We start from the raw sequence: 27,693 nt of genomic DNA, 5'->3' as shown, positions 1-27,693 counted from the left end.
CTTGATTTAATTTTTACAGTTTTGTTAAAGCACATCTAGATGTGCTCTAAGTATTGCACATCTAAGTCATATGTCATTGATTTAATGCTAAGATTCATGCAAGCATTTTATTTTGTCTTTTTTCATTTTTCTTTCTAGTTTAATTGAGTCACTTAGATGTGCAAATAACTCTGGGGCATCTAGATGTACCCTAGACAAACCCTAATTTTTATTATGTTTAGGGTGCTTTGTACGTCTGATGAATCTCTGTAATAGATCTGGTATTTTCGCAAAAAAAACCGGTGTATCGCATTCACACATTTTGTGTGTTTAGTGATAATAAAACGCTTGTCTCATGATCCATGAGGTATACTAGGATAAATTCTAGATTTACCCGTGCGGAAATGATTACGAAGGGCTATTTGGTTGGTTGAAACAAGACATTGACCAGCAATAACATTTTTATTGGTTTACTAATGTTTTTAAATTAACCAAACACCATCAATTTTTGCACTACTAACTATGGTGAACCTTTATACTCCCTCCGTCTAGGTGCGTAAGTCATCTTACGATTGTGCACCGTGACCAAGGCAGATAGAAAAACAAAAAAACTTAATGTCTTTTTGCTAATTAATAACATTGCATGCAATAAATTATCCACTGCATGTCATGTTTGGTAACACGCCTACATCTTTTATTGGTTGATATGTCACAAAACAAGAAACGAAAAAGGAATTAATGTATCGTGCCTAAGTGTTTTAGGATTATTTAATTTTTATAAGGTGACTTACACACCTAGACGAAGGGAGTACCAATTCTAACCACTAATTCTAACCAACGATTAATTGTTGGTCAAAAGCTAATTAACCAACGATTAAATAAGTGGTGGCGATGTACGACCGGATGCGTCCCGTGGAAAACGGAACCGAAACCCCCGCCAATCAGAACGGGCACCACTCAGTGGACTGTTTCCCTCCCGTCTACATCTCGCCGGAGGCGGGCCCCGCCGGCGTCCGCTGCCACCATCCCATCCCGGCCGCCAGCCCCGTCCGTCGCCACCTACCTGGCGACGCGCCGGCGATCCGTTCGCCCCCCGGGCTACCCACCCTCCCGGTATTATCCTCATACGCTTTCTCCCCGGCCGCGGCGGTCGCTGTCTCCCGCATTAACCCCGCGAGTTCACTCCCTTCCTTCTCCGTCGCCATCGCCTCCCGTCTTCCGCCTATCCCCTCTATCCTCTTCCTCCCCAAGTCACCAGTCCAATAATGGCGGCCCCTGTCTCCTGTACGACCGGGTAGTTCGTTCGTTAGTGCCGGTTAGTGCCTACCTGGACGCCGGAGCAGCCGCGAATTAGCGCTAGGCTGTGGTGTTCGCGCGCAGGAAGTCAGCCGATTAAACCGCCATCGGCGACACAGGCGCGGCGGCCATGGAGGCGATCCAGGCGGCGAGCCATCCGATCACCAAGGTATGCGTGCCTCTAGTCTTGTGCCGTCCATGTCGATGCTCTGTTTTTTCTGTCCATGCGTGCTTGCTCGTTCCACACATAAGGTGGCGAGGATTCGGACACTTTCATTTCTTCCAAGAACCGGATATAATCATTATGAAATGTGTTCTTTTCTCGCATATCGAGGTCAGGTGTTTCCTCTGTTCTGAATCAATCAAACATCTGTGTACGCTCCATTTCGTCAGTTTTTCTTATATAAACATGAATCATGCCAGGGATTTCTGTTTTTAGTTTCACTCCACGGGAACTGAATTTGAACTTGGAATTTTGAGCAAGTATTTGACGAATTAGCAACTGTCTTCCACTGTTTAGTTATCAGTTTTCTGTTGTGTCCAGTGATCTGGTGCTTTGGACCAAACAATTTTAAAGTTTCCATACAGTTTGAGCAGTGTTTCAATTTTCACCCACTCTGCCTTGGGGCCACAGTCATAATCTAACATCGTCGTGCTACTCCTGAAATATGCGACAATTAGTTATCAGTTTTCTCTTGTGTCCAGTGAGCATATTCTCAAACAACCGTGTCCAACGATTGGCTGTTGGTAAGTTCAACAGAACTAACAGAGTGCTATATTCTCCTCTTTGAAACAAAGAATTCATGTGTGATCCGTACCATTTGTTTACATATGTGAATGTAATGCTGAAAACAAATTATGCTAGTATATTCATTTATCGGTTTTTTCAATTTTACTTCCAGTGAAGGTAAAATCATCATTCTTATGCTCAAGTTTAAGACTATTCCTCCGTCAGCTAGTTTAATTTAATTCGAAGATTAAAATTTGTGTCAAACTGTTAACCTTCCCATCTGATGCTAAACTAAATCTGAAAATCCGTTTGCAGGTGTTTAGTGAAAGAATGACCTCTCTGCCCAACAGACCAACCGTTCCAGACGGCTGGTCTGTAACATCCGAAGATTCACTGACGCCAAGGTTGTCCTTCAAGTCCAACTCCAGCACTGAGAGCTACTTCGAAGGGTCTGGAAGATCGCTGTCACGATCAAATCGACACATTTGCGCCCCAAATGCAGAGACCAACTACTTGGAGTACTTAGATATGATGAAACTGGAAGTAGATGCACATCTGGATAAGCTCAAGGGGGATGTAACAGGTCTGGAAAACTACGCTTTACCGGATACTGGCTACATAGTCAGCACACACCTGGGCATGTCCCTTGATGTGATGCTAATCGAGATAGATGAAAGGTTCAACGCACTGAAGCTGCTGCTGGCCGTCGTGTTCCGGCAAGCTAGGGACATGCCTGGCCTGACCAACCCGTTGGTTACTGATCTTCAGTGGGAGCATGAGTTGCAACTGGAAATCATCGGCATTACGGTCGCAGAATGCATTGCTGGCTTGCAGGAGGAGCTAGAGAGGAAGTTGTATGAGCAAATTTCTGTCACAAACATCATGAGTAAGAATTGGCAGGAAGCAGTATCTCAGTTTGCCGCGATGCGTGAGGACCTGGGTGCTCTTTCTAAGCTGCTGTTGCCTTCAGTACCAGAATCACACATTTCTCACAGTAAGCAAGAAAGTTCAGGTAGCAAGAGCAATAAGTGGAAGTATTTATTTGGAAAGAAAACAAAGGAGGATCATGCTTCACCCCGCACCGAGGAAAGGAAGAGTTTTAGGAAACAGAAATCCATGGTTATCTCGGAAAAATCTGACTTCCGCCATTTGAATGCTATGACCAGGGAAGAAACAATAAGCTACTTTAAGTCTGAAATAAGCAAATTGAAGAGGGCGCATGAACTGGCCTTGCAAGAAAAGACAGAGGAGCTCTTCAAATTGAAACGAGAGAAGGGGTCTCTTGCTCTTCAGAATGATGTGGAATTTGAACCTTTAAGAAAGAAAATCCCACAGATCATCGCTAGAATGGACCAAATCATGTCCAAGAATATAAAGGCACCCACACTTCACACGACTCATGATGAACTCGATGAAGGCTGCAGACTGGCAAGCAAAATTGATTCCTTATACTATGATAATCAGCATCTTAGAGGTTTGCTTGCAGATAATATGAAGGATGTTAAGGAATTATCATCTCAGCTGTCTGAAGCCAGCAGAGACATGTCTCTTCAGTTATCTTCAGAAGAAGAGCTCTTGAGGCAAATTGAGAAAAGCAGAGAAGAGCAGGAGGACCTCCGAATCGAAGGTGATGTGAGGGATGGGCTATACCGCACTGTTACAAGAAGTTTACTTGATGATTCTATGGATGACATGCATGAAGCTGCACTGAGCTTTGATGCAAAACTGTCTTCACTTGAAGCTGTGATCTCTGAGAAGGAGAAGGCCCTGTGTCTGTCGAATGAAGAAAACCGGAAGTTGAAGGAGAAGCTAGCAGCGCTAGAGAAAGAGCGTTTGTTCCAAGAGCACCAGGAAGATCCGGAAGTCATCAAGCAAGAGAGTGCTGAAATGATTCTGCGTGACATCGAGGTGGAGCCTAACAACACATCACCAGGAAGATCACATGAGGCTCCCAAGCAAGATGTGCAGTGTGATGAACTTCTCAAACTGCACGGTTCAGTTATGGATTACGATGGTGCTCTCACTAAGAACGGGCAAGAAAAGCAATTGGAGTGCATTTTGGTATCTATCATGAAGTTGTCAAAGGAGTTTGTGGAGATTGAGCAAAAATTGTCAACGGAAAAAACTGAAAACAGGTCAGTCCATCTTGCATTTAAAATGCAGATCCAATCTAACATATTTAACTATTTTTTATCACATTCTCATGAATGTTTCATAAATTGCTTGCGAAGACTACAGACTGAGCATTACCAAATCCTGATCATGGCAGCAACTTCCGGAGAAATGTCTTTATAATACACCCCATTATAACTTGATGTGGTTATTATTTATTTATTTCAGATCAGAGGATTTGACTGATCATTGCAGTCACATGGTCAAACAAGCCGTGGTTCTAACAAAAGTAGGCCTCTGGTACAAACAAATGCTTGAAACAAGGCGCTCTGAGCTCCAAAAGGCTGAAGCCAAGGTATTCCTTGTTTACACTGTCTATCTCCTGGGTTATATTTTCAGACACTGTATTTTCTTCTTCCTATACAGTAGCATTTGTGGAGTATTTCTTGTTTACAGATTAAGTCATAGACATGCATAGCAATGAAAGGTTCATTCATTTTATTAAACTTGTAATGCTTGCAATAACTTCCGATATATCATTATGAACTCATTATTGCTTACGTGATTCAGGTTGTCATTTTGGGCGACAAGGTTAATACGCATTTGAGCCTTCTCGAAAAGATATATGTGACTCTTGATCACTACTCTCCTACATTGCAAAAATACCCGGGGGTAAGTACGGCAAGTCCATGTTGCAGGTGTTGATTGTTCTTATCTCTGTCGTAAGTTGCTGCCTGGGTGCTTACCCTTTTGACAGCATGTTGGAAATTTTTGGCATTCCTAGAAGTTATTCATATGCCTGCATGTGTTGATATGCAACAGTCAGAACAGCTGAATTTTAACATGCGTGCTTCGTATGCAGTTGCTGGATGCTTTCTTGAAGACATGCAAGCTTGTCGCAGGTTTGAGAAGTCGACATGATGAAGATGAAACAGCATAGATGAGTGCAGCTTGGTGAGACAACCCGCACTAGAAAGATGTAGGTAAAACTCACAAGTAGTAAAAACTTCAGAACAATGACTAGTGCAAGCCTTTGCTGTCTGTAGCATTTCTTTTGAAAATCATCAAAACCTTACTGCCATTTTTTCTTTAAAAAGGGTTACATCCTGGTTTCGACATTTGTAGTAGTTTCGTACATTGTTCTTGTGGAATATTATAGTGTATTGTTGTTGACTACTGAATAACTATGGCGTTGTTATGGACAATGCAGGGATTTGGATTTGCTTGAGCCTGGCTTAGGACCCAGAAGATGCTAGGTAGATGCAGCTGATGCATGGGCTCATGTGCTTAATCATGTGACTCCAGATGTAGATGAGGTGTATATCAAGAGCAGTGCTTGAGACTTGATTTTTCATATGCCTGCATAATTCAGACTTTCAGAGCGATTGAACCGGCGCTTGACTTCTGATCTGCAGTTGTATATAGTATATATAGGTCCAGATAAGCACCTTGATGTGGATCATGGATGGTTACAGGTTGGGAACGTAGAGCTGTTTATTGTGCACATGGCGCTCATAATCATTTATAATTATTGGCCCCGTTGGGTAATGGTTGGGTTGGATTATGTGAAATTTCTGCTTTCCATGGTGAGGGTAAAGAATAACAGACACTTCTTTTACAAGCTCTTACATACAACTACACCAGCAACATGCAACTCATAGTGAGTGTGTGCATTATAGTCGGTTCAAAATCCAAGATTGCTAAGGGTAACAATTTCGGAAATTTTGACATACTATATTAAGTCTTGCCTATAACACCTTTTGTTATGTTTGTGGAAGTTTGTCTCTCTTTTTCCTGTTGTAAATCAGGCACTTTGAAAATAATCTTTGTAAAACTTCAGAAATGTTAAGTCTTGCATTGCATTTTTTTCTAGAAAAGGAGGAGGACCCCGGCCTCTGCATCTGGGCGATGCATACGGCCACTTTATTAATTATTCTCACAAGACCTTAAAAAGTCATACAACAGTAAGACTAAAGCCACCGTCTAAGCAACAACTGTCGCTACTCCTACCCAAATGACGAAGGGGCGCTGATAGTCTGGGCCCAATACCAAACAGACATCGTAGCCAAACCTAAACATCTAAGACCTAAGCTCCCAACCAGGACGTCTGCCGGGTATGGGGCACCTATCAGTCTGGCACACTCCTCAACCAGGACGCCTGCCGGGTATGAGGCCGCCGCAGCCACCTGTCACCAATCCATCTTCAGTGTTGTACTGCTGTACCACCTTGCCCGGCCTCTCTGCTATCGACGCCACCACGACGCCTGATAACGTCACCCTCCTGCGCAAGTCCCTCGCCACACATCGGGCGCCGAGTCTCCACTGCACCACGCCGTCGAGAAACGCCACCATTAATGTGCATGATGGAACACCGCTCCACCAATTATTCCGTCCACGGGTCCCTCGAGCCCGTGTACACCTCCAAGAATGACGCCACAAGAGGGAAACGACACAATAATGCCACCGTCATCCGATCTACTGATCTAGGGTTTCCCCCGGAGGTAGCAGATAGTGGCCTGGAACTTCTCAACAGCGATGCCTTCAACAAGGAAACGACACCGAATAGTGCCGCCATCGCCGGCCTCGGCAGCAGCCGCGAGCAGGTCTTCACCCAGATCTGTTCCAATGGCCTCCATCAAGCGTCTTGTGCACGGATCGTCCACCACCGCGGCCGCCGCGTCGCCCGTCGTGAGTCCACCGCCGCCGACTCATCCTCCGCCATCCGGGGCCGCCGCCCCGGGATCCAGCCCTCGCTGGCCGCCGGAACGAAGCCACCGAGCCCCATCGAGGGGCTCTGCGGATGCCTATGTGGCTCAAGTTAGAGGGTGGGGAGGGGGGCTATGGCCCTCGGGACTCGATGTGGTCACCCTTTTTTGCGCAGGATATAGCCGGACCCTCAGGACGATGGCATCCACGACACAATGCCATGATAGTTCATCCTAATGTTGAGACTGTCACCTGGGAAGAAAGCACCTGAAGCTAGCAGCGCTAGAGAAAGAGCATTTGTTCCAAGAGCACCAGGAAGATCCGGAAGTCATCAAGCAAGAGAGTGCTGAAATGATTCTGCGTGACATCGAGGTAGATCCTAACAACACATCACCAGGAAGATCACATGAGACTCCCAAGCAAGTCTGCAGTATAATGAACTTCTCAAACTGAACGGTTCAGTTATGGATTACGATGGTGCTCTCACTAAGAACAGGCAAGAAAAGCAATTGGAGTGCATTTTGGTATCTATATGAAGTTGCGAAAGGAGTTTGTGGAGATTGAGCAAAAATTGTCAACGGAAAAAACTGAAAACAGGTTAGTCCACCTTGCATTTAAAATGCAGATCCAATCTACATATTTAACTATTTTTTATCTTATTCTCATGAATGTGTCATAAATTGCTTGCGAAGACTACAGACTGGGCATTGCCAAATCCTGATCATGGCAGCAACTTCGGGAGAAACGTCTTTTTAACACACCCCATTATAACTTGATGTGGTTATTATTTATTTATTTCAGATCAGAGGATTTGACTGATCATTGCAGTCACATGGTCAAACAAGCCGTGGTTCTAACAAAAGTAGGCCTCTAGTACAAACAAATGCTTGAAACAAGGCGCTCTGAGCTCCAAAAGGCTGAAGCCAAGGTATTCCTTGTTTACACTGTCTATCTCCTGGGTTACATTTTCAGACACTGTATTTTCTTCTTCCTATACAGTAGCATTTGTGCAGTATTCCTTGTTTACAGATTAAGTCATATACATGCATAGCAATGAAAGGTTCATTCATTTTATTAAACTTGTAGTGCTTGCAATAACTTGCGATATATCAATGAACTCATTATTCCTTACGTGATTCAGGTTGTCATTTTGGGCGACAAAGTTAATACGCATGTGAGCCTTCTCGAAAAGATATATGTAACTCTTGATCACTACTCTCCTACATTGCAAAAATACACAGGGGTAAGTACTGCAAGTCCATGTCGCAGGTGTGAGGTGTCGATTGTTCTTATCTCTATCGTAAGTTGCTGTCTGGGTGCTTAACCTTTTGACAGCATGTTGGAAATTTTTGGCATTCCTAGAAGTTATTCATATGCCTGCATGTGTTGATATGCAACAGTCAGAACAGCTGAATTTTAACATGCGTACTTCGTATGCAGTTGCTGGATGCTTTCTTGAAGACATGCAAGCTTGTTGCAGGTTTGAGAAGTCGACATGATGAAGACGAAATAGCATAGATGAGTGCAGCTAGGTGAGACAACCCTCACTAGAAAGATGTAGGTAAAACTCACAAGTAGTAAAAACTTCAGAACAATGACTAGTGCAAGCCTTTGCTGTCTGTAGCATTTCTTTTGAAAATCATCAAAACCTTACTGCCATTTTTTCTTAAGAAAGGGTTACATCCTGGTTTCGACATTTGTAATAGTTTCGTCCATTGTTCCTTGTGGAACATTGTTGTTGACTATTGAATAACTATGGCGTTGTTATGGACAATGCAGGGATTTGGATTTGCTTGAGCCTGGCTTAGGACCCCGAAGAAGATATGATGCTAGGTAGATGCAGCTGATGCATGGGCTCGCGTTCTTAATCATGTGACTCTTCAGATGTAGATGAGATGTACTAGTATATCAGGAGCACTGCATGAGACTTGATTTTCCATATGCCTGTATATTATTCTGAGCGATTGAACCGGCGATTGACTTCTGATCTGCAGTTGTATATAGTATATATAGGTCCAGATAAGCACCTTGATGTGGATCATGGGTGGTTACAGGTTGGGAATGTAGTGCTGTTTATTGTGCACATGGTGCTCATAATCATTTAGAATTATTGGCCCCGTTGGGTAATGGTTAGGTCGGATTATGTGAAATTTCTGCTTTCCATGGTGAGGGTAACAATCTTGGAAATTTTGGTTGTGTCATGGTGAGTATGTGCATTATAGCCTGTTTGGTTGTGTCATAATCCAAGATTGCGGATCCTAAAAAAAATCCAAGATTGCAAAGGGTAACAATTTCAGAAATTTTGGCATGCTATATTAAGTCTTGCCTATAGCACCTTTTGTTATGTTTAAGGGACTTCGTCTCTCTTTTTCCTGTTGTAAATTAGGCACTTCGAAAATAAGCTTTGGAACAACTTAAGAAATGTTAAGTCTTGCATATAGTGCATTTTGTTATGTTGCGGGAGTATTGAGTATGGCTAGTAGGGCATTCACCAAAGAGAGGCTAGCAAACTAACTAAACAGGAAAACCCTAAACTAGTCGCCAGTAATCAGATTGATCTGTTTGTACGTGCTGCACACTACTGCAAATTGAGCATTTTTTTCTAGATATGTAATTTAATTTATATTTACTAGCCTTGTACTCGTAACAAAGAGATAATAATGTAGTGATTGATATGCACAATTATTATGTTCTTTTTTTGTGTGTGTGTGATGAGGGTGGGGAGCTATGGCCCTCGGGGCCCAATGCGGTCACTCTTTTTGCTCGGCATGTGGCTGACCCACGAAGCAATACCATGCTAATTCATTGTATGTTGAGACAGTGTCACCTGAGCACAATGCATCAACATTATCTCGTGAGTATGAATTTCAATGGTTCAGCAAGCTCAAGGATACGAGCCAAGGTGGTGTCGCAAATACGTGTGAACCATGGATTGTGAATCTCAAGGATTGAGGTGCAGAAGATAGAGGCACAACTGGTGATTGCTTTAATGTGGATATATGTCTTGATATGATGGCAAATCAGTGGCGGAATGGAGGTATAAATTGGATGTTCAGCGAATGGTATGACTTTATTATTTTATATGTTGTGTTGCTAGCCATCAAATGTGGGTTATGCGGATGCCTGTGTGGCTCAAGTGGAGTTGGGGTGGTGGGTTTGCTCCCACCTGGCTCAACTTAGAGGAGTGAGAGGGGGGGGGGGGGGGGGGGGGGGCTGCCCTCGGGGCTCGATGTGGTCACCCTTTTTGTGCAGCATATAGCCCGGCCTTGAGGACAATGACATCCACAACACAACACCATGATATTTCATCATAATGCTGAGACAATGGCACCTGTGCAGAAAGCATCAACATTATCTGGTGAATATGATTGTAAATATGAGCTCACAAAGGGCACGAGTACGAAACAAGGTGGTGGTGCAAATGTGTGTGAAGTTGTAGATCATGAACCTCAAGGATTTAAGTGCGGAAGACAGATAAAACTGTCTGGTGATTGTTTTAGTGTGGATATATGTCTTGATGTCAGGGGCAGATCCGCAGTTGGTCATGGGTGTACAGATGTACACTAAAAAAAATTGGCTAGAAACTTTTATACATAGTGTATACTTTAAGACTTTGAGCCCCCAAATGACCTTTTTCGCTAGTGCCATGGTACGGCTGTTACCTATAGCACGAGTTACACAACAGCCTACACCTACGCATGTCACCAGCACATATAAAAAAAATTGACAAAAAGATTGTAAGGGAGTTTAATTGGTGCAATAAACCCAAATTACAAGTACCATGCATTGAAGGTGGGAAGGCATCGACCCCTTTCCACCACTAGGCTATGCCTTAGTCTGCACCGGCAATTAGCATTCTTCTTGCTCATTGTATTTAGATGCATTGTATAATAATGGCTATGTGATCCCCAAATGTATGATTATGTAGTAAATACTCTGTATTTCTTTCGTCATTTCTATAAGGTATTGTCATTTTGATGAAGAATTAAGTCACCGATGCATGAACATTTTAGATATTAGATCAAAAAATTAAACCCACAATTTTTTTGAACACCCAAGCATGAAATCTTGGATCCGCCACAGCTTGATATGATGGTAAATCAGTGGTGAAATAAGGTACAAACTGGATGTTCGACGAATGACATGATTTTATTACTTATAATCTGTTGAGTCGCTAATCATCAAGGTGGGGGTGCCCACGTGGCTCAAGTGGAGTTGTGTGATGGGTTTGATCCCGCATGGAGAATCAGAGGAAGAGAGTTTGACCAGCGTATATATGCCCTTGTGATCCAAACACACTGTCAGGCCTGTTAACTGTTGCGGGTCATCTGACGAGGCACAGTGCCTTTGCGTTTTGCCTGGATGCGTGTCAGCCGTCGAATTGCGATCCAACGGCGATTGGAAGAACTTACCGCTTCGCTGCTGAGAGGCGCCCTCAACTGTTGATCTCCATCTAGACGGCTCAGATCAATGTAACTTACTTTTAAAAGTTACCGCGTTTACTTTTACCTGTCGAACATGTCGCTTTTCTACTTTTGCTCTGAATTTCTCTTTATAAACCCTCCTCCGGCTTGTGGAGAGGGCATTCAGGATTATTCTAGGCTTGGCCCTTGTAGCCGCCGTGTTCCGGCTGGCGAAAACCCTAGCTACCTTGCTTCATATCTGAACGAATCGATCTCAAAATTCCCCACAAATTGTCTGTTTTCCTCTGTTCATGTGAGAAATTCAGTGATAGCCACCTCTAGGGCCTGCCAAGTGGTATACAAAGCGTAGGTTGTAGTCCTTGGAGGCGAGAATTGAGCCCCAGATCCAATCTGGGATCCGATCTGGTGTGGCGGCGGTGGATAGATCGGCAGCAGAAAGGTGGAGTAGTGGTTTCTGAAGAAAAATTCTTCAGTGCAAAATCCCACCCAACCCTCCCTTTCAGTGATGTTTGCTCCGGCGACGCGGTTCTCCTACGAACTGATGGGCGATTGGTTGCTGGGTGACCGGTGTAAAATTCCTTTCGTTTCCCTCGCTAATTCGTCCTTGGACCGGATCTACAAGTAATGACCAACAAAAACCCTGACGAAATGGCAGGTGAGACGCAAGATACTGAGTGTTTGGAGCTCGAATCTCTGCAACTTGACATCAAAACACTCCGGCAAGAATGAGAGGAAGATAGAAAGGAATTTTATCATTTCACAGATTCGGTGAACAAGAACTTTGCCAGCATACAGAAGAATTTCAAGAAAATTCAAACCACCTTGCTGAAGTTAACTGCAGAACAGTCAGTGGAAGAAGATGAGGAGGAAGAAAGGCCTGACCCGTTATCAGGGCAGGGAAGCACTGCTGTTCCTCCAGGGAGGCCAAAGCAACTGCCTAACAATCAATTTCCCACTGAAAAACATGACCCTGCAACTGTGGGATCGGCTGTTCTGGTGGACAAAGCAACGGGCAAAGAACTGAATATGGATGGCACTCCAAAGGGTCCCTATAGACACCCAAGTCATACTGCTAACAAGCAGGAATTCCACACTCCTCAACAACAACAAGGTCTGGTCACAAAACACTTCATGACAGTGGAGGAACTACCTGAAGCAGAGGTTAGAAGGGAAAGAAACAAACCTTATACATCTGAAGTCAGAAGAAACCTCCTGTGTATCAAACCCGCAAAGTTAAACATTGCTGAATTTGATGGAGTAGATGCAGACTCATGGATACAGAACATTGAACAATATTTTTCAGCTGCAAGAACTCCCATTGAGCAAAGAACTGAGATAGCAGTTTCTTATTTAAAAGGAGAAGCTATACAATGGTGGAGAGGTATTGGGTTCATTGCTTGTCATACTCCTTGGCACAAGTTCTGCACTGCAATCACACAAAGATTTGCAATAACATCTATGTGTGAAAATGTGAAAGCATTCCACAAGTTAACTCAGCAAACTTCAGTTGCTCAGTATATAGCAGAGTTTGAGCAACATATGAACTTAATGAGGAGGGACAATCCTGCAGTACCAGATGACTACTACATGCATAGTTTCATTGCAGATCTAAACCCTTATATCCAAAGTCACCTGGAATGTTTAGAACCTACTGACATGACCAAAGCTATGTGGTTAGCCAGAAGAATTGAAAAATCTTGTCCTCCTGCTACTACACAAAAGCCCTATGTGCCAAACTACAGAAGAGGAACTCCAGGGGAAATTTCTAAACCTGTAATTTCTGCAAGTACATCTCCTGCTGCTGTTCTACAACAAGCTAGAGAAAAGGGCATTTGTTATAAATGCAGAGAACCATGGTTCCCAGGGCACAAGCAGGTGTGCAAGATGTCACAAAAAGCTCAAATTCAAGCACTGCAAGGGCAAGTTGAAAATCCTGACATTATCTACATAGTAGATGCAGAGTAGGTACAATCAGATGTGGATGAAGAAACCCCTGATAACCAAGAGCTCAAAATCTCAATGCATGCAGCTACAGGAGTTCCTGAAGATAAAAAAACACACTGTTACTCTACAAGTCCAAATTGGAAATATAGTGGGCCTTGCTTTAGTGGATAGTGGAAGCACTACTACTTTCATTTCCCCTGCTCTAGCTTTGCAATCTGGATGCCCTTCCATACTATTAAAACAAGTTCAAGTGACTGTAGCAAATGGGGGCAAATTATACAGTGATTTTTCTCTCTACAACACCAAATACAACATCCAAGGAGTGGAATTGGTGTCTGATTTTAGGATGTTGAAACTCACTGGATATGATATCATACTTGGAGCTGACTCGATGTATAAGCACAGCCCTGTCACATTTGATTTGCCTAACATGAAGTTGGGAATCAAACAACCCAATGGAAAACAGATCACCTTCCTGGATGAGAGCTTGCCAACCAGCCCCTGCACTCCTCTGCTACAAGATATGGAAAATATATTGGATGACATGCTCACTGGAGCTCTAATGTGGATGCAACTAGTGCAACTGGAAACCATAAATGACTCTGTGCAAAAACCTGGAATAACTACAATCCTAGAGAACTTCAAAGATGATTTTGCAGAGCCTACTGGTCTACCTCCTCAGAGAGATTGTGACCATGCAATCAACCTAGAACCTGGAGCTCAGTTCTAAATCAGAGAGGATACAGGTTGCCACATCACCAGAAAAATGCTTTAGAGGAAATCATTAAAGACCTTCTCCAAAAAGGGATTATAAGATTAAGTCACAGTCCATACTCCTCTCCTGCTATCTTGGTGAAGAAAAAGGACCTGACTTGGAGGTTATGCATTGACTATAGAAAACTTAATGCACACACAATCAAGAACAAGTATCCTATACCCACGATAGAGGATCTTCTGGATGAACTTAATGGAGAAAAAATCTTCACCAAACTGGACCTCGGAAGTGGTTATCATCAAATCAGAATGAAAGGAGATATAGAAAAACTGCTTTTAGAACACACATTGGTCTGTTTGAGTTCCTGGTAATGCCCTTTGGAGTGACAAATGGCCCTCCTACCTTTACGGAACTTATGCATACTGTATTGGGGCCCCTTCTGAGACACTGTGTGCTAGTTTTCTTTGATGATATCCTCATCTTTAGTAAAACATACAAGGAACATTTGGAACATGTGGCCCTGGTATTGGAAGCACTCAGGAAACATCAATTATATGGAAAGCTCTCTAAGTGCACATTTGCACAAAACAAAGTGGAGTATTTGGGATATGTGATCACTGACAAGGGAGTATCCACATACCCTGGTACAGTAGAAGCAATCATAAACTGGCCAACACCTCAGAATGTGACACACTTGAGAAGTTTTTTGGGATTAGCTGGGTACTACGGGAGGTTTGTTCAGAATTATGGACTGATTTGCAAGCCATTGTTTGAAGCATTGAAAAAGGAAGGATTTCAATGGACTGACACACAAATGGCTGCTTTCCAGCAATTAAAGGACAGGATGACTTCTGCCCCAGTCCTTGCTTTACCTGATTTTTCCTTGCCCTTTGTTTTAGAAGCTGATGCTTCTGGATATGGAATTGGAGCGGTACTAATGCAGAAAGGACAACCTATTGCGTATATGAGCAAAGCCCTAGGCCCTAAAGCTGCTGGCTGGTCCACCTGTGATAAAGAGGCACTGGCAATCATTGAAGCAATTAAGAAATGGAGACATTACTTTGCTTCATCCTCTCTGATTATCAGAACTAACCAGCAGAGTTTGAAATACATACAAGAGCAAAAAGTAACTGAAGGGATCTAGCACAAACTTCTCATTAAATTAATGGGTTACAAATTCAAAGTGGAATACAAGAAAGGCAAGGAAAATAGAGTAGCCGATGCTCTTTCCAGAGTTAAATATGCTCTAAATGCTTTGGGCTCTAGTACTGCAATTCCATCTTGGATTACTAAAGTTTTGAACAATTACAAGGGTGACACTAAATGTTCTGATTTAATTGCTAAACTAGCAATAGATCCAGCTGCCCAGCCTCCATACACTCTTACCAGTGGAGTGCTCAGGTATAAGGGGAAAATCATGATTGGCAACAACAATGCACTGAAAAATTCCTTGCTCACTTCTTTTCACAAGTCCGAATTAGGAGGACACTCTGGGAAAGAGCAACTTATCACAGATTGAAAATCCTCTTCACATGGCCTGGAATGAGGAAAGCTGTGCAAACTTTTGTTCAGCAATGCCCTGTCTGTCAGCTGAACAAAGCTCAACATGTGCATCCTCCTGGCTTGTTACAACCACTTCCAGTTCCAGATTTTGCTTGGACCCACATTAGCATGGACTTTGTGGAAGGGTTGCCCAAATCTGAACACGAGGACATGATCCTAGTGGTGGTTGATCGTTTCACCAAATATGCTCATTTTGTTGCTATGAGACACCCCATTACTGTAAAGACAGTAGCACAAGCTTTCACTGACAACATATTCAGATTACATGGCCTGCCCATTGTCATAGTGACAGACAGAGATAGCATATTTACTATTCATCTCTGGCAGCATTTGTTCAACAAAATGGGAGTCAAATTACACATGAGTACTTCCTACCAACCCCAATCAGATGGTCAAACAGAAAGAGTGAACCAGTGTCTGGAAAACTACTTAAGATGCATGACTTTTTCACATCCCAAGAAATGGCATACTTGGCTTTCCATGGCTGAATGGTTGTACAACACCACATTCCACACATATCTTAAAATGACCCCTTTTCAAGCTCTGTATGCAAGACCTCCTCCCCTGATTGCATAATTGATGTTACCACCAGTGGAAGGAGAAGATCACCAAGCTCAACTGGACAGGGATATAATTGCCCAACAAATTAAGGACAACTTGCTCAAAGCACAAGAAAGAATGAAGTTTTTGCAGAAAGAAGATATCTGAGAGACAACTTGCAGTTGGGGACATGGTTTATGTCAAATTGCAACCATATAGGCACACCAACTTGAGTATACACATACATCTAAAACTTCATTCCAAGTACTATGGCCCTTTTAGAGTAATGGAGAGAATTGGAGCTGTGGCTTATCGGCTCCTCCTGCCTGAGGGCTGTCAACTTCACCCCACTTTTCATGTCAGCCAACTCAAGAAGCACATTGGCCCTGAAGCTGTACCTAACCCCAAGTTGCCACTCCTGGATGAACAGGGTCACATTCTCATTCAGCCTGAAGCACTGCTTGAAAGAAGACTGATTCCACGAGTCCAGGGAGACATTAGCATTCCAGTGGTGCAGTGGCGTATCAAGTGGATCAATCTGCCAGTGGAAAATGCAACCTGGGAAGATGCGGCTTTCATTTAGAAGATCTTCCCTGAATTCCATCCTTGAGGGCAAGTCTGTTGTTAGACGGGGGCAATTGTCAGGCCTGTTAACTGTTGTGGGTCACCTGACGAGGCACAGTGCCTTTGCGTTTTGCCTGGATGCGTGTCAGCCGTCGAATTGCGATCCAACGGCGATTGGAAGAACTTACCGCTTCGCTGCTGAGAGGCACCCTCAACCGTTGATCTCCATCTGGATGGCTCAGATCATTATAACTTACTTTTAAAAGTTACCGCGTTTACTTTTACCTGTCGAACATGTCGCTTTCTACTTTTGCTCTGAATTTCTCTTTATAAACCCTCATCCGGCTTGTGGAGAGGGCATTCGGGATTATTCCGGGCTTGGCCCTTGTAGCCGCCGTGTTCCGGCTGGCCAAAACCCTAGCTACCTTGCTTCAGATCTGAACGAATCGATCTCAAAATTCCACACAAATTGTCTGTTTTCCTCTGTTCATGTGAGAAATTCAGCGACAGCCACCTCTAGGGCCTGTCACACTCCCTCCTTTTGGGTTTAAATAGGTCAAGCAACGGGTTTTATGTCTTCGATTTGACTAGTATAAAAATATGTATGATAAGCCACAAAAATTCTATGGCTAGAAATTTCATTTGACGATGAATCTAAAGATATATTTTTCATAAAATATAAAACATGTTTTGTAGTCAAATTGAAGACCTAAAATCGTGTGTCAAACTTATAAACCCAATCAGAGGGAGTAGGATCTCCAAGTCGACCCTTCTACAAGCGAAAACGGAAGTTTAATACAGATACTATGTACCACCCACAGATGGGTTGGACTTTGAGCAAATGAAGAGAGGGCGTTCCATGTGGTATTCGCTCGGATGGGTTGGACTTGGGCATCAAGCGGATTCAGGCCAGGGTGTTAGTGTTACACAATGAAACAAAAACCACTTGACCTAGACCAACCACCAAGCGCACCCCGATGCTAACAGATTATGCAGTCAGTACATAGCAATACAGCTCCAACGTTTACGCTTTTAATTCCCTTTCAAAGTTGATTTAATACTATTTGTCATACTGTCATACTGAGGATATGCTTTTTACCATGGTAAGTACAAGCTACATGACATCGTTGGCGCCTCCCGTTGCATCATTCATAACAAAACTGTATACTTGCCACTAGTGCCAATCTAACATGATTAATCATAAGACTAAAACCATATCTTTTAAGTTATAGATGCATGGACTGGACAAAACATGAAAGCCCGCAGGGGGGTGACCATGCTTTGATCACTTGGTTGAGACAACAACATCGTCGACGACTGATTGACTGGTCACCAGGCTGGCTAGTAGCCTCCTTCGGCATGGGATGCCCGGTTACCGCATCCCACTTCTAGGTTTTGAGCTCGAGATAGACTCGATGATCCTGTACATCCACCGGTCAAGCATTCCTGTACCACGAAGGCAGAAAAGTCGATGCCAATTAGAAGAAGGGAAAACTTTGTTTTTGCCACTCTAGATTTTGCCAATTTTGCTGTTTGTTCATGTAACGTGCAGATCATCGTGTGTGCAACTCGGAAAATCATGCGACAGAAGTATTACTGAAGCCAATCCTAACACCAGCATAAGATAAAAAGCACAATCATGTAGTGCTGGATGCAAACCTGTCATTGCAAATGTACCCCCAAGAACTGCACAAAGGCGAGTTATGAAATGTAGGAAGTTACGTCTTTCTTCTCTGATGGTGACTGTGATTGGTGAGAGATCATACAGGAAGTAAACGGCTGCAAAAGGAAAACAGATTAGGCCTAAAACCAGATGAGCATACCATACTTCGAGAGCAAGATGGGGAGGGGGGTTACCTGGCCAGGACCTATCAGTTGGGCGAATGGGAACAAAATACTCTGTCACGGAAAACTGATTTGTTGGCAACACTCCCTTTGAGAGGTATCTGTACTCGGTTGGAACAACCTGCATATATCAATCAAATATGAATAACAGATGGCAACATTGTCTCCCACAAAAAGCAACTGATTGCAGAGAATATCAAGTGTTAGATTTCCATCTGGGGTGCAGATGATCTTTTCGTTGATCTGGTGTACAAATCAGATCCAGTCAACCAACTTCATATAGGTTGACAGGAAAAAGGAAGACTTCCTTTTGGCCTGCTGATGACTTCGCATAAAAAGGATATTTGTACAATTTTATTTCATCGATATATTCTCTTCAGCAGGGGCCTTATTTATTATTTCCCCTAAATGTTGCAACCACAAGCTGCCGTCTGAACATTATTGACAACAATGGGGAAACTACTGAATGAATGGCTACTAACCTTGATATAGTATTTGAATGTCCCACTTGTGTCATGCAGTATCCTTGAAGTATCATCAAGTGGATTATGAATTCCAGGGTATTCTGGACCAAAGGACAGTCGATGGATAACATGGCTAACATTGACATGGCTTGACCCATCAAAAATCTGCATGCACCAGATGAATAAAAATCATCTATAGGAAATGATCAGCTGGAAGCTGAAGGACAGTGCAATGAAAAGATTCAAGAATATATACAGAAAGCACAGGGAGAGCATTCTCAGCACCAAGACTTAAGAGAAGAAAACAAAGACCGTGTGTGAACATTTAAAGATCAAAATGAACAACAACGATTTGTTTCATTAGAAGAAAAATCACTTACATAAAGAAATGTAAACAGACCTCAAGGAAAATCGATCCATTCTAACTTATCATCAGAATATACCAATGAAAGGCCCATGTGAAATACCATATGATGCCACTGGCAAAATTACCATGAGATTGAGAACGCCCTGTTTCAGTGATTTCTGTAGGGATTTAGATGCCTAATTCCCTATATGACTATACCTAGCCACAGTTCGGATATATGCTCAACTAAAAACTTAAATGATACCTTATGAAGAAAATGTAAGTAATTGTCTCAGTTTCATACATTACGAATTAGCTAGTTTCCTAAAAGCTTAAATACTTCACAACAGAAAATATACAGTTTAAAAAACAGCACTAAAGTATCTGCAGTTTTAGATGAATAACCTGATTTGCAACAAAAATATTTAAACCATGCACCGATATATGGAAGTTGCCAGCAACCCTCTGCACGTCCAAAGCACCATACACCTGTAAAGTTTGAAGCCAAAAACTCGTTAAAAACACCAGAATATACTTGATGACCACAGCACTAATATCATTAGTAAAATGAACTAATACTGGTGGAGAAAAAACTTACTCGGCATCCTTCGCCATTTTCCATTGCAAGTTTGACACTCTTAATCATTTTATCTGCATCTTCGTTGAAGGTGTGCTCAGGCTTCTTTTCTACATCATGCTCATGGCCATGGTCTGATTTAAACTTTAATGCATCAGCATATTACATGCAGAACAACTAAACACAAAAATAATCTTACAACAAGCCAATTTTCCAGAAGGAAAAAAGAACAACACCTACCACATTGAGAACGCATAAAACCCAGGAAGTACTTATTTAATAATCTAGAAAGCAATTAGCTTTGTGATTTTATCAAAATCGGAATGAACAAAGAAGTAAGCCGACAAGCTGCAACTACTAAGTACAGGACACAGTTGACTGCTCATTTTGGTCCTGTGTGAAACTATGTCTGATGCCCTAGTTCTACCAATGATAACCTGAGAGAGAGAGATCATTGCAGAAATCATTTCTCCATTTGTTGGTATATCTTTGATCTTTCCAGTACATGGTCATGTGTACAGTATAGCGGCAAAGCCCAGAACTATACAGAGATACTACTATTCCCATGTTTGGGTTTCTTCCAGCACACATCGAATATTCTAGGCTTCTAGTTAAATCATGTGTTGGCAACAAATAAAATTTCTAACTACACAACATGTTTGCTGATCAAATTAATCAATGTTGTTGTATTGACATTTTTTCATCATAAACAAGACTGGTGAGCGATAATCCATTCTTCCATTTCAATTATATACTTTAGTGACCTATAAAAAGTCTTATATTTCTTTTCAGAGGTAGTACTTCCAAATTATAATACAAAGGATAATAACTATAACAGAAATTAACGATTAGCAGCCGCCACGGTTTTTATATAGTGAGGAAAAAGGACGCATAATATGGATTGAAAAGGAGACTCTTTTGTATGACAACTTAGTACTAGTGCTACGTTTGGTTTTCCTTTTATAGAGGAAACAGAATATACCATGATCATGAGTTCCATGCTCCTTTTCAACTAGATCAGACAAGTACTCAGTACCAATGATATGGCCATACTTATCCAAACGAAGCTGCATACATCAGAAAAAGGAGGATGCAAAGTATAATTAGACATGACAGACATATACTGAATAGTTAAAAAATGCACCATTTAAAGAAACTACAATGCAACTTTACTGAGAAAATATATTTGGAAGTATGAAGAACATTGTCAGCACAAGAGCAAGACATGAACCACAGCTTAAAGTGCATGTTCCCTGCAACCTACACTAACCTAGGAAAACAACTGGCCAAAATAAGCTAGCGTATGGGCCTGCTTCGCGGATGGTAGGAAACTAGGAATGTGCATTTACATAATGTTTCTCAATCACAAGCAATAGACATAACTATTAATTATTACTGCAGCTAGTGTCATAGTAGAGCATACATGCATATGCATCCGATACCATATTGAATTGCATCCACTGAAATTAACAAAATTTTGATATCAGATGGTACCTTCCAGATATTTGTATGCAAGTCAACCTCATGTTTGCCGGACATGTCGATTGCATCCACACTCAAGACTGTATGACAACAGAAGATAGTGAAATAAATATCAAAAGCATGAACCTTAAGCAAAGGGATCTCCAAATGGAACCTTGTACAAAAAACTGATACTGGATATATTTAATCAATAACTGACCTTCACATGGTAAAGAAGGAAATGATACATTTATATGAATTGGTAGAGTTTCTCCTCGTTTCAGATCTACAGACATCTGCAGACATTGAAAAGAAAAACTTGAGACAGGTTCATGATCTTAATGCTGGTAGCCAAAACAAGGCAAATAAAACTATCATGTTCAAATGAGTTTTCCATGATATGAAAATAACAACTACCAAATTATTTTATATAAATGTAATTGATCGGTTCGATTCATAGGCATCCTTTGTCATCATGAGAATTCCTTGGCCAGATTAGTTTTGTATGTCGAAGTGAATAAACTTAAACAGGAGAAATATCTATCATCCACAGGCATATTCCCAACACAAACTACAATCATAAATGTTGGGGAAGAATGGACAGAACAGCATAGACATCACAATAAGCTGCATATGCTAGTCATACAAGAAAAGGTCAACGAGAACGAAACGTACCTGATGCATCGTATAGGTTGTAAGGTAAAACGTGAGCTCATGCGCGAAAAGTGTAACCATAACAATTAGCCCGAGAATCGTCACTGCCAACATATATCAACGATGACGCGAATTAAACACAAATCTCCAAAAACATAAGCATCCATTAGCAGAGAACAACAGTTCACGAAGCAGCATAATCTATGTACCTATAGCACCCGAGTAAGTCTTCTTCAGCAGGTGGTCTTCGGCGTGCGGGAACGCATTGAAGTTCTTCAGAGACGGTATCCTCCCCATCTTTGCAGCTGTGGCACAAAAGCATACCAACCTCAGTCAGACGCCACAGCAAGCGGCAGCACAAAATCTAGCGGAAGACTCCAGATTTGACGGGAATTCTCCATGAACAAGCACTCCTAGTCCTAAGAAGACGGCGATTCTTCAAATATACAACAGACCAGTACCAAATTCTCCCCTACGAAGCGTCCGGCGGAGAGGCCCCGACGACTCGGCCGCGGGGCGCGAGGGCAGGAGGCAAGCTCCGTCGGATTTAAGCCGGCTGATGGCAACCCTCCCCCAGATCGGACGGAAGGAACGGGCGGGCGAGATGAGTTGCTCACCGGGAAGGGGGGCCGGAAGGCAGTGACGCGCTAGTGGATTCGTCTGCGGCGCAGGCGGGCGGCTCTGGATCTCACGGCGATCTCGTCGCCTTAGGACACCGTGCCGATGCCGGAGGCGGAGGCGGAGACGGAGCAGGTCGGAGACACCAGAACCGAAACCCAACGACCCGAGACTAGTATCTTCTCCGCGTGCCCAGGTAGGACCCGTCGGCCGGCCGGCCCAACCCAGCCCAGCCCTAGACCCAGGCCCGTCTGGGCTATTACGGCCCATCTTAGAAAACAAATCGGGCTCTGTTGCTGGCCAGCCCACCAGGCTGCCTGGCATCGCCACCGGCCGCTCATCGATTGCATTCCGCAGTTGGACGACGGCAGCACACTCTGCTTCTCACTGACGCCGCCGGCCACGCCTCTCCCCCTCCGAGCGCCGCTCTGCTCGCCGCCGCCGTCGCCGCCTACGAGCTGCGGCTCCTGCCCCCACTGCGCGCTGCAGGTACGCCACGCTGTTTTACCCCCGGCGACTTTCTCCTCGTCCTAGATCCGCCTCCACTCCCGTCGTCCCCGGCTCTCGCTGTAATTGTGATTGGATGTCTCCAGAGCTCGCGCGGACGGGTTCGGCGTGATGGGGGACGACGGGGCGGAAGGGGAGGCGCCGCGCTGCGTCGGCTGCGGCCGGCGCGTGAGGACGCTCTTCGTGCAGTACTCCGCAGGCAACATCCGTTTGATGAAATGCGTAAGAGCCCAGCCCCCTCCCGCCGCATCGTCAGCGTCGCCCTTTTGCCTCCTGCGTGCAAGCCGGCTTTAACCCTGGATGCTGTTCGTGTGCAGGATGTCTGCAAGGCTGTCGCCGATCCCTACATCGAGTGTGAATTCATGGTATGGTATGGTATGATGATCAATGGTGCATGGGTTCAAACTGTTGCCATATGTGTGATTTGACCGTAGGGGTGCAAGTGGCGCGCTGCTTATGTAGTCCTAAATCGGCCAAATCAGTTGCAGCTTTAGTTTTGATGGGGTTAGCTCACTTTATAGTGGCTGATCAATTTGGCGGCTTATGCGTGTGCGCCGCTTGCATCCTTATTGGGCCGTTTTCCTATGCCTGGGACACCTATTTATTGCATGCCTGATGCGCTGCGTGGCCTTAACTCTTACTCTTCTTACCCCGCTGTAGATTATCTTGATCGATCTGATTCTACACAAGACCAGGGCATACCGACATCTACTGTTCAATAAGCTGCACATTGGTTCATCTATTGACAAGGTGCGAATCTTATGGTACCATGCAACCTCAAACAAGTGCTGTTCCGCCTTTTCAAACTCCCTAAGGCCGACTCAGCTCGTAAAACGTTCTGCGCCACATATTTCTTTTTTCCTGAGCTTTTAATAGATACTAATGCTATAAGCATGTAGAGCAGTTAAGTTATAGATGTGATGCTTTTTGTTGCTATCATCATTTGAGTTAAACTATGCAGTTTACTCAGTGTGTACTCTATCTAAATATGGAAGCTGAATTGCTTGGATGCTCCTCTTTTGCATTAATAGCACAAGTATTTCATTTTCCATATCTACTTTGAAGCAGCAAAGGGTGATAACAATTAGCAATTTAGCACCATCAATACTTTCCTATAGTTTTACAATTTACTCTATACTTCCTATGAGTCCTGATGCTTGAGAATTTGAAGTTTCATCTATCATAAATCTGCTCCTCTTTTGCATTAATATCACAAGTACTTCATTTGCCATATATACTTTACTCATTTTACTCAACAAAGGGTGATAACAGTTACCAATTTATCATCATCAACACTTTCCTAGTTTCATGATTTACTCAATACTTCCTATGAGTCCCGATGCTTGAGAATTTGAAGTTTCATCTGTCCTAGATCTGCCTGTTATTTTTCTTGTTAATATTGTTCCTGTATCATACGACACCTTCAGCCTTTTATGCCTTGGCAGTCCATCCAACAAGAGCATATAATCTGATGACATGGAAAATATAGTTATCTATTCATAATTCATCTAAGTTCAAACTTCATCTTGGCACTCATATTGTAATAATTTCTGCCTTCGTATACTTTTTCCTCACTCATAAGTCATACTATGTTGCTTTCTGCCTTCCGCAACTATATTCAGTGGCCAAGTCCAAATATGCCTTTTCTCTTATGTCTCTTGTTTTGGTTTTGTTTGCAGGGAATACTGTGCCAGTTCATTCTGATGCATATCGTTCTTGACGCTTGTATCCATTTTCATTTATAAATTTTTTATTTTAATTCTGGTAGTTTCCAACATTCAACCTAAGCTGCCCATAACTATGTAGTCAGAATATCAGTTTCAAAAAGCAACAAAGTTGATGGGGATTCTTCCAGGAGCACATTGTCCACAATTTGCAATTGCAGCGAGGTGATTAAAGTTGACTGCATTCAGATAACAAATGTTTCCACTTCTCATCAACTAAGCAGTGTATTGGGTGTTCTGCTTTTCTTCAGGTTCTGGGTGATGCATTGTTAGGGAACATCATATTTACGGCCATGTTACTCCTGGGAGTACGATATATCCTCAAATTTTCTTTTGACATTACAAGGTATCGTTGTATGCGTGTATCCTTTTTAAAATATCTGAATACCTCTGAGGTGGTACTTTTCAGTTGTCATAATAAAATTATCGTTCCTAGTAAATACACCTGTTGTTATTTCATTCTGTGTGAAGTGTTGTCAATGTACTCCCTCCGTAAAATAATATAAGAGTGTTTAGATCACTACTTTAGTGATCTAAACGCTCTTATATTAGTTTACAGAGGGAGTATCATTTATCCAGTAGGAATTCTGTAATAGTAGTACATTTCTATCTTCGAAGAGGATGAGATCATATAAGAGTTTACTGTTGGGCCTCCCCTACAGTTTTCGTATGAAAAAAAGAGGGTTAAATCATGTCATAGTTCTACATCTGTGTGTTATACTTGGCTCACTGTTGCATTCTTCATTACTCAGGTATCGAGAGATTCTGTTAGCCGTCATCATTTCAAGCTATTTCAAGTTATTTCTTCTGACAATGATGGTATAGAAGAATCTTATGTCGACGATTTCCTGTGAATTTATCTATCAAATGTTTTCTTTCTAGCTGATTACTGAATTTGCAGGTTTGGGAGTTCCCATCATCTGCTATATTCATTGTCGAAACATTTGTTCTCTCATCAAATGTTGTAGCCCTGAGAGGTAAGCACTGCTCATTTCTCTCATGAGTTTTTTGTTACCCTTTCTATGTGTACTTTCTTAGTCTTCACATTTTCTAGCTATTAGGATTCTTCCACATCAATAAGAATGTAAGATTCATGGTTGTTGAGCACAAATTAACATATAAATAATCAATAAGAATGTAAGATTCATGGTTGTTGAGCACAAATCAACATATGAATAAACATCTAGTTATGCCATTTATAAGAAGTAGCTGTGGCAGTATTTGAACATTTATAAGATGGTTGTATTAAAGAGGCATCTATGTGGTGACCATCTCCTGCGACTGGACCAGACAGATGCCCCAAGCTCTGCAGCACATGATTGAGTTGTGTCACATTCTCATTGTATCCTACGGAATTGATTGATAGATCTAGGCCTCAGCTTGATCATGCCCAACTTCTAGAATTTCTCAAAGCGCCACCTTCAATGCAGAGCGCCTGTCAATACATGCTTGGTATATGCGTGCACAGGTGTACTAGATTTGTTGGTTTGCTCTAGCTTTCAGTACTGAATGCGGCGAGAGACGACGGATTGTACTGAAACTGAAACTGGTTAATTTCCTTTCAATGTTTGTAGTTCAAATTTCTTCCCATTCCTACTACTATATAACACTGAAAAGGACCCAAGCCCACTGTCTTCTCTAACAGATCACAATGCTGTGAAGACTGAATGTCCTGCTGTTTTTTTCAGTGGTGACGCGGTTCCCAAAGGCCCACTGTGTTGGTGTCTGCTTCATGGCGCACGCGGCAAAGCACTTGACGGAACGGTGGCTCATGTGGACACCATGAACATGAATTCATCAAGACTTGCCACCGCCTTACTCCAAGGTAAGTGGCCTCCAGATTTACCCTGTTTCACTCCATCTATGCATACTGTGCAGCGTTCATGATCTCGCTCCTATGGCAGCGGATGTACTCATTTGCGACAATCTGATTGACCGTCCTTGCAGTGTTCGTGCAGCATCGATCTGGACCACGCCGGAACTGGAGAGCGGGGAGCTGTCCTGCTGGCCTCTGTACCGTGGCGCTGCAGGTTGAGCGGCGTCTCCGGTCAGCGTATGCCTGAGCTAGTGAAGAGGCAGGCGGTCTGGGGAGATGGGCTGTCCGTTTCGCCTACTTATGGCCCAAGTAGGAGTAGGTACTTGCCCTGTTCGTTCACGCCCGGAAGTGCGTCAGCTGACAGGGCCTCTCTACCTTGTGACCACACGTGCAAAACGCACAGTCCAGTGTCTGTATGTTTGTATGTCTCGTTCTTTTTCAGTTTGGTTTTATTTACATCCGTTGTAGAAAAAAAAAAGAGCTTCCGGGTCGATGCACTTCCGTAGGATTACTCTGCTTTTTCCAGGGACAAAATTTGGTTTCCGGGTTTCCACGGTTACTTTCTCCACTGACGTTTGTGTGTTCCTAGAGTTGCTGAGCGTTTCCGAGGATGCGTATGCATTTTTGAGTCGAGCGTTCAGGGTCAATGCTTATGTATTTTTGAGTTGAGTGTTGAGGGTAGACGCGCCATCGACAAGCAAGCACTGTACACTCTTCTCTAGTGCCCTGTTCATAGCTTTGGAAGGCTTAGATCATCTACAATAGAAGATGTAGATGCAAAAATTAACTAATTTTTGAATATCTGAGGCCCCAAAACCCCCTTTTCAACAAATAATGTAGATGAAAAAAATTACATCTTTCGAAAATGTAAAATACAACACCTCACGATGCAAATATACGTCTTCACCTATAGGAGATGTAAAAATAACGGTCACATGTCAACTGCCCAACTGCCTTCATTCGGCTTTCACCCGGAGCCCAACTCCGCTGCCGGCCGATTTCATCCAAAATCGATGACGCCACCGCCCGCCTGCCTACCTCTGACCCTGTTGTGACTCCGCCCGCCGCTTGCCTTACTAGAGTAGCGATGACTGCCCTGCTAATTCGA

General features: G+C 43.0%; 3 protein-coding genes and 1 long non-coding RNA gene across 9 annotated transcripts; 3 read left to right on the top strand and 1 right to left on the bottom strand.

The window, feature by feature from the left end:
* The first annotated feature begins 926 nt into the window (after positions 1-926).
* LOC125510833 (WPP domain-associated protein-like) lies at positions 927-5,665 on the top strand. 3 transcript variants are annotated; one of them, XM_048676104.1, is made up of 6 exons: positions 927-1,444; positions 2,321-4,140; positions 4,346-4,472; positions 4,688-4,789; positions 4,980-5,071; positions 5,328-5,665. In XM_048676104.1, exons 1-5 carry the CDS (start codon positions 1,406-1,408, stop codon positions 5,055-5,057), a joined length of 2,166 nt encoding a protein of 721 aa, XP_048532061.1. In that variant the 5' UTR covers positions 927-1,405; the 3' UTR covers positions 5,058-5,071; positions 5,328-5,665. The 3 variants fall into 3 exon arrangements, with proteins under 3 accessions (XP_048532061.1, XP_048532060.1, XP_048532059.1); XM_048676103.1 differs by having other exon boundaries at positions 4,980-5,100; XM_048676102.1 differs by having other exon boundaries at positions 928-1,444; positions 4,980-5,096.
* Positions 5,666-7,331: 1,666 nt separating this feature from the next.
* Positions 7,332-8,350, top strand: LOC125510834. Its single transcript, XR_007284767.1, has 4 exons — positions 7,332-7,420; positions 7,625-7,751; positions 7,965-8,066; positions 8,264-8,350. It is a non-coding gene; the product is annotated as an uncharacterized LOC125510834 (long non-coding RNA).
* A 9,233-nt stretch (positions 8,351-17,583) lies between these two features.
* LOC125510832 (endoplasmic reticulum-Golgi intermediate compartment protein 3) lies at positions 17,584-22,710 on the bottom strand. 3 transcript variants are annotated; one of them, XM_048676098.1, is made up of 12 exons: positions 22,538-22,710; positions 22,130-22,225; positions 21,942-22,024; positions 21,487-21,562; positions 21,300-21,367; positions 20,788-20,872; positions 19,827-19,939; positions 19,634-19,717; positions 18,901-19,047; positions 18,431-18,539; positions 18,233-18,352; positions 17,584-18,019 (listed from the first exon to the last, which is right to left on the bottom strand). In XM_048676098.1, the coding sequence occupies exons 2-12, from the start codon at positions 22,215-22,217 to the stop codon at positions 17,946-17,948; spliced, it is 1,047 nt and encodes a 348-aa protein (XP_048532055.1). In that variant the 5' UTR covers positions 22,218-22,225; positions 22,538-22,710; the 3' UTR covers positions 17,584-17,945. The 3 variants fall into 3 exon arrangements, with proteins under 3 accessions (XP_048532055.1, XP_048532056.1, XP_048532057.1); XM_048676099.1 differs by having other exon boundaries at positions 22,382-22,708; XM_048676100.1 differs by lacking the exon at positions 22,538-22,710 and adding an exon at positions 22,376-22,400.
* Positions 22,711-22,849: 139 nt separating this feature from the next.
* Positions 22,850-27,153, top strand: LOC125510831 (protein ARV 2-like). 2 transcript variants are annotated; one of them, XM_048676097.1, is made up of 11 exons: positions 22,850-23,027; positions 23,132-23,267; positions 23,363-23,420; positions 23,706-23,795; positions 24,725-24,770; positions 24,852-24,934; positions 25,021-25,115; positions 25,522-25,588; positions 25,671-25,746; positions 26,458-26,594; positions 26,717-27,153. In XM_048676097.1, the coding sequence occupies exons 3-10, from the start codon at positions 23,364-23,366 to the stop codon at positions 26,553-26,555; spliced, it is 612 nt and encodes a 203-aa protein (XP_048532054.1). In that variant the 5' UTR covers positions 22,850-23,027; positions 23,132-23,267; position 23,363; the 3' UTR covers positions 26,556-26,594; positions 26,717-27,153. The 2 variants fall into 2 exon arrangements, with proteins under 2 accessions (XP_048532054.1, XP_048532053.1); XM_048676096.1 differs by having other exon boundaries at positions 22,853-23,027; positions 23,363-23,410.
* Positions 27,154-27,693: the final 540 nt, after the last annotated feature.

The sequence above is a fragment of the Triticum urartu genome, chromosome 5 (assembly GCF_003073215.2).
Source record: "Triticum urartu cultivar G1812 chromosome 5, Tu2.1, whole genome shotgun sequence".
NCBI lineage: Eukaryota > Viridiplantae > Streptophyta > Magnoliopsida > Poales > Poaceae > Triticum > Triticum urartu.
Note: the sequence above shows the minus strand (reverse complement) of the source record. Positions and strands in the feature narration are given on the sequence as shown.

Coding starts and splice junctions, on each gene's coding strand:
- LOC125510833 (XM_048676104.1), top strand. CDS start 1,406: ATGGAGGCGATCCAGGCGGCGAGCCATCCGATCACCAAG. Junction 1,445..2,320: donor CGAGCCATCCGATCACCAAG/GTATGCGTGCCT, acceptor ATCCGTTTGCAG/GTGTTTAGTGAAAGAATGAC. Junction 4,473..4,687: donor TCCAAAAGGCTGAAGCCAAG/GTATTCCTTGTT, acceptor TACGTGATTCAG/GTTGTCATTTTGGGCGACAA.
- LOC125510832 (XM_048676098.1), bottom strand. CDS start 22,217: ATGGGGAGGATACCGTCTCTGAAGAACTTCAATGCGTTCCCGCACGCC. Junction 19,940..20,787: donor GCATGGAACTCATGATCATG/GTATATTCTGTT, acceptor AGTTTAAATCAG/ACCATGGCCATGAGCATGAT. Junction 18,540..18,900: donor CATTCAAATACTATATCAAG/GTTAGTAGCCAT, acceptor TGATATATGCAG/GTTGTTCCAACCGAGTACAG.
- LOC125510831 (XM_048676096.1), top strand. CDS start 23,157: ATGGGGGACGACGGGGCGGAAGGGGAGGCGCCGCGCTGCGTCGGCTGC. Junction 23,796..24,724: donor TTGGTTCATCTATTGACAAG/GTGCGAATCTTA, acceptor TTTTGTTTGCAG/GGAATACTGTGCCAGTTCAT. Junction 25,589..25,670: donor TATTTCTTCTGACAATGATG/GTATAGAAGAAT, acceptor CTGAATTTGCAG/GTTTGGGAGTTCCCATCATC.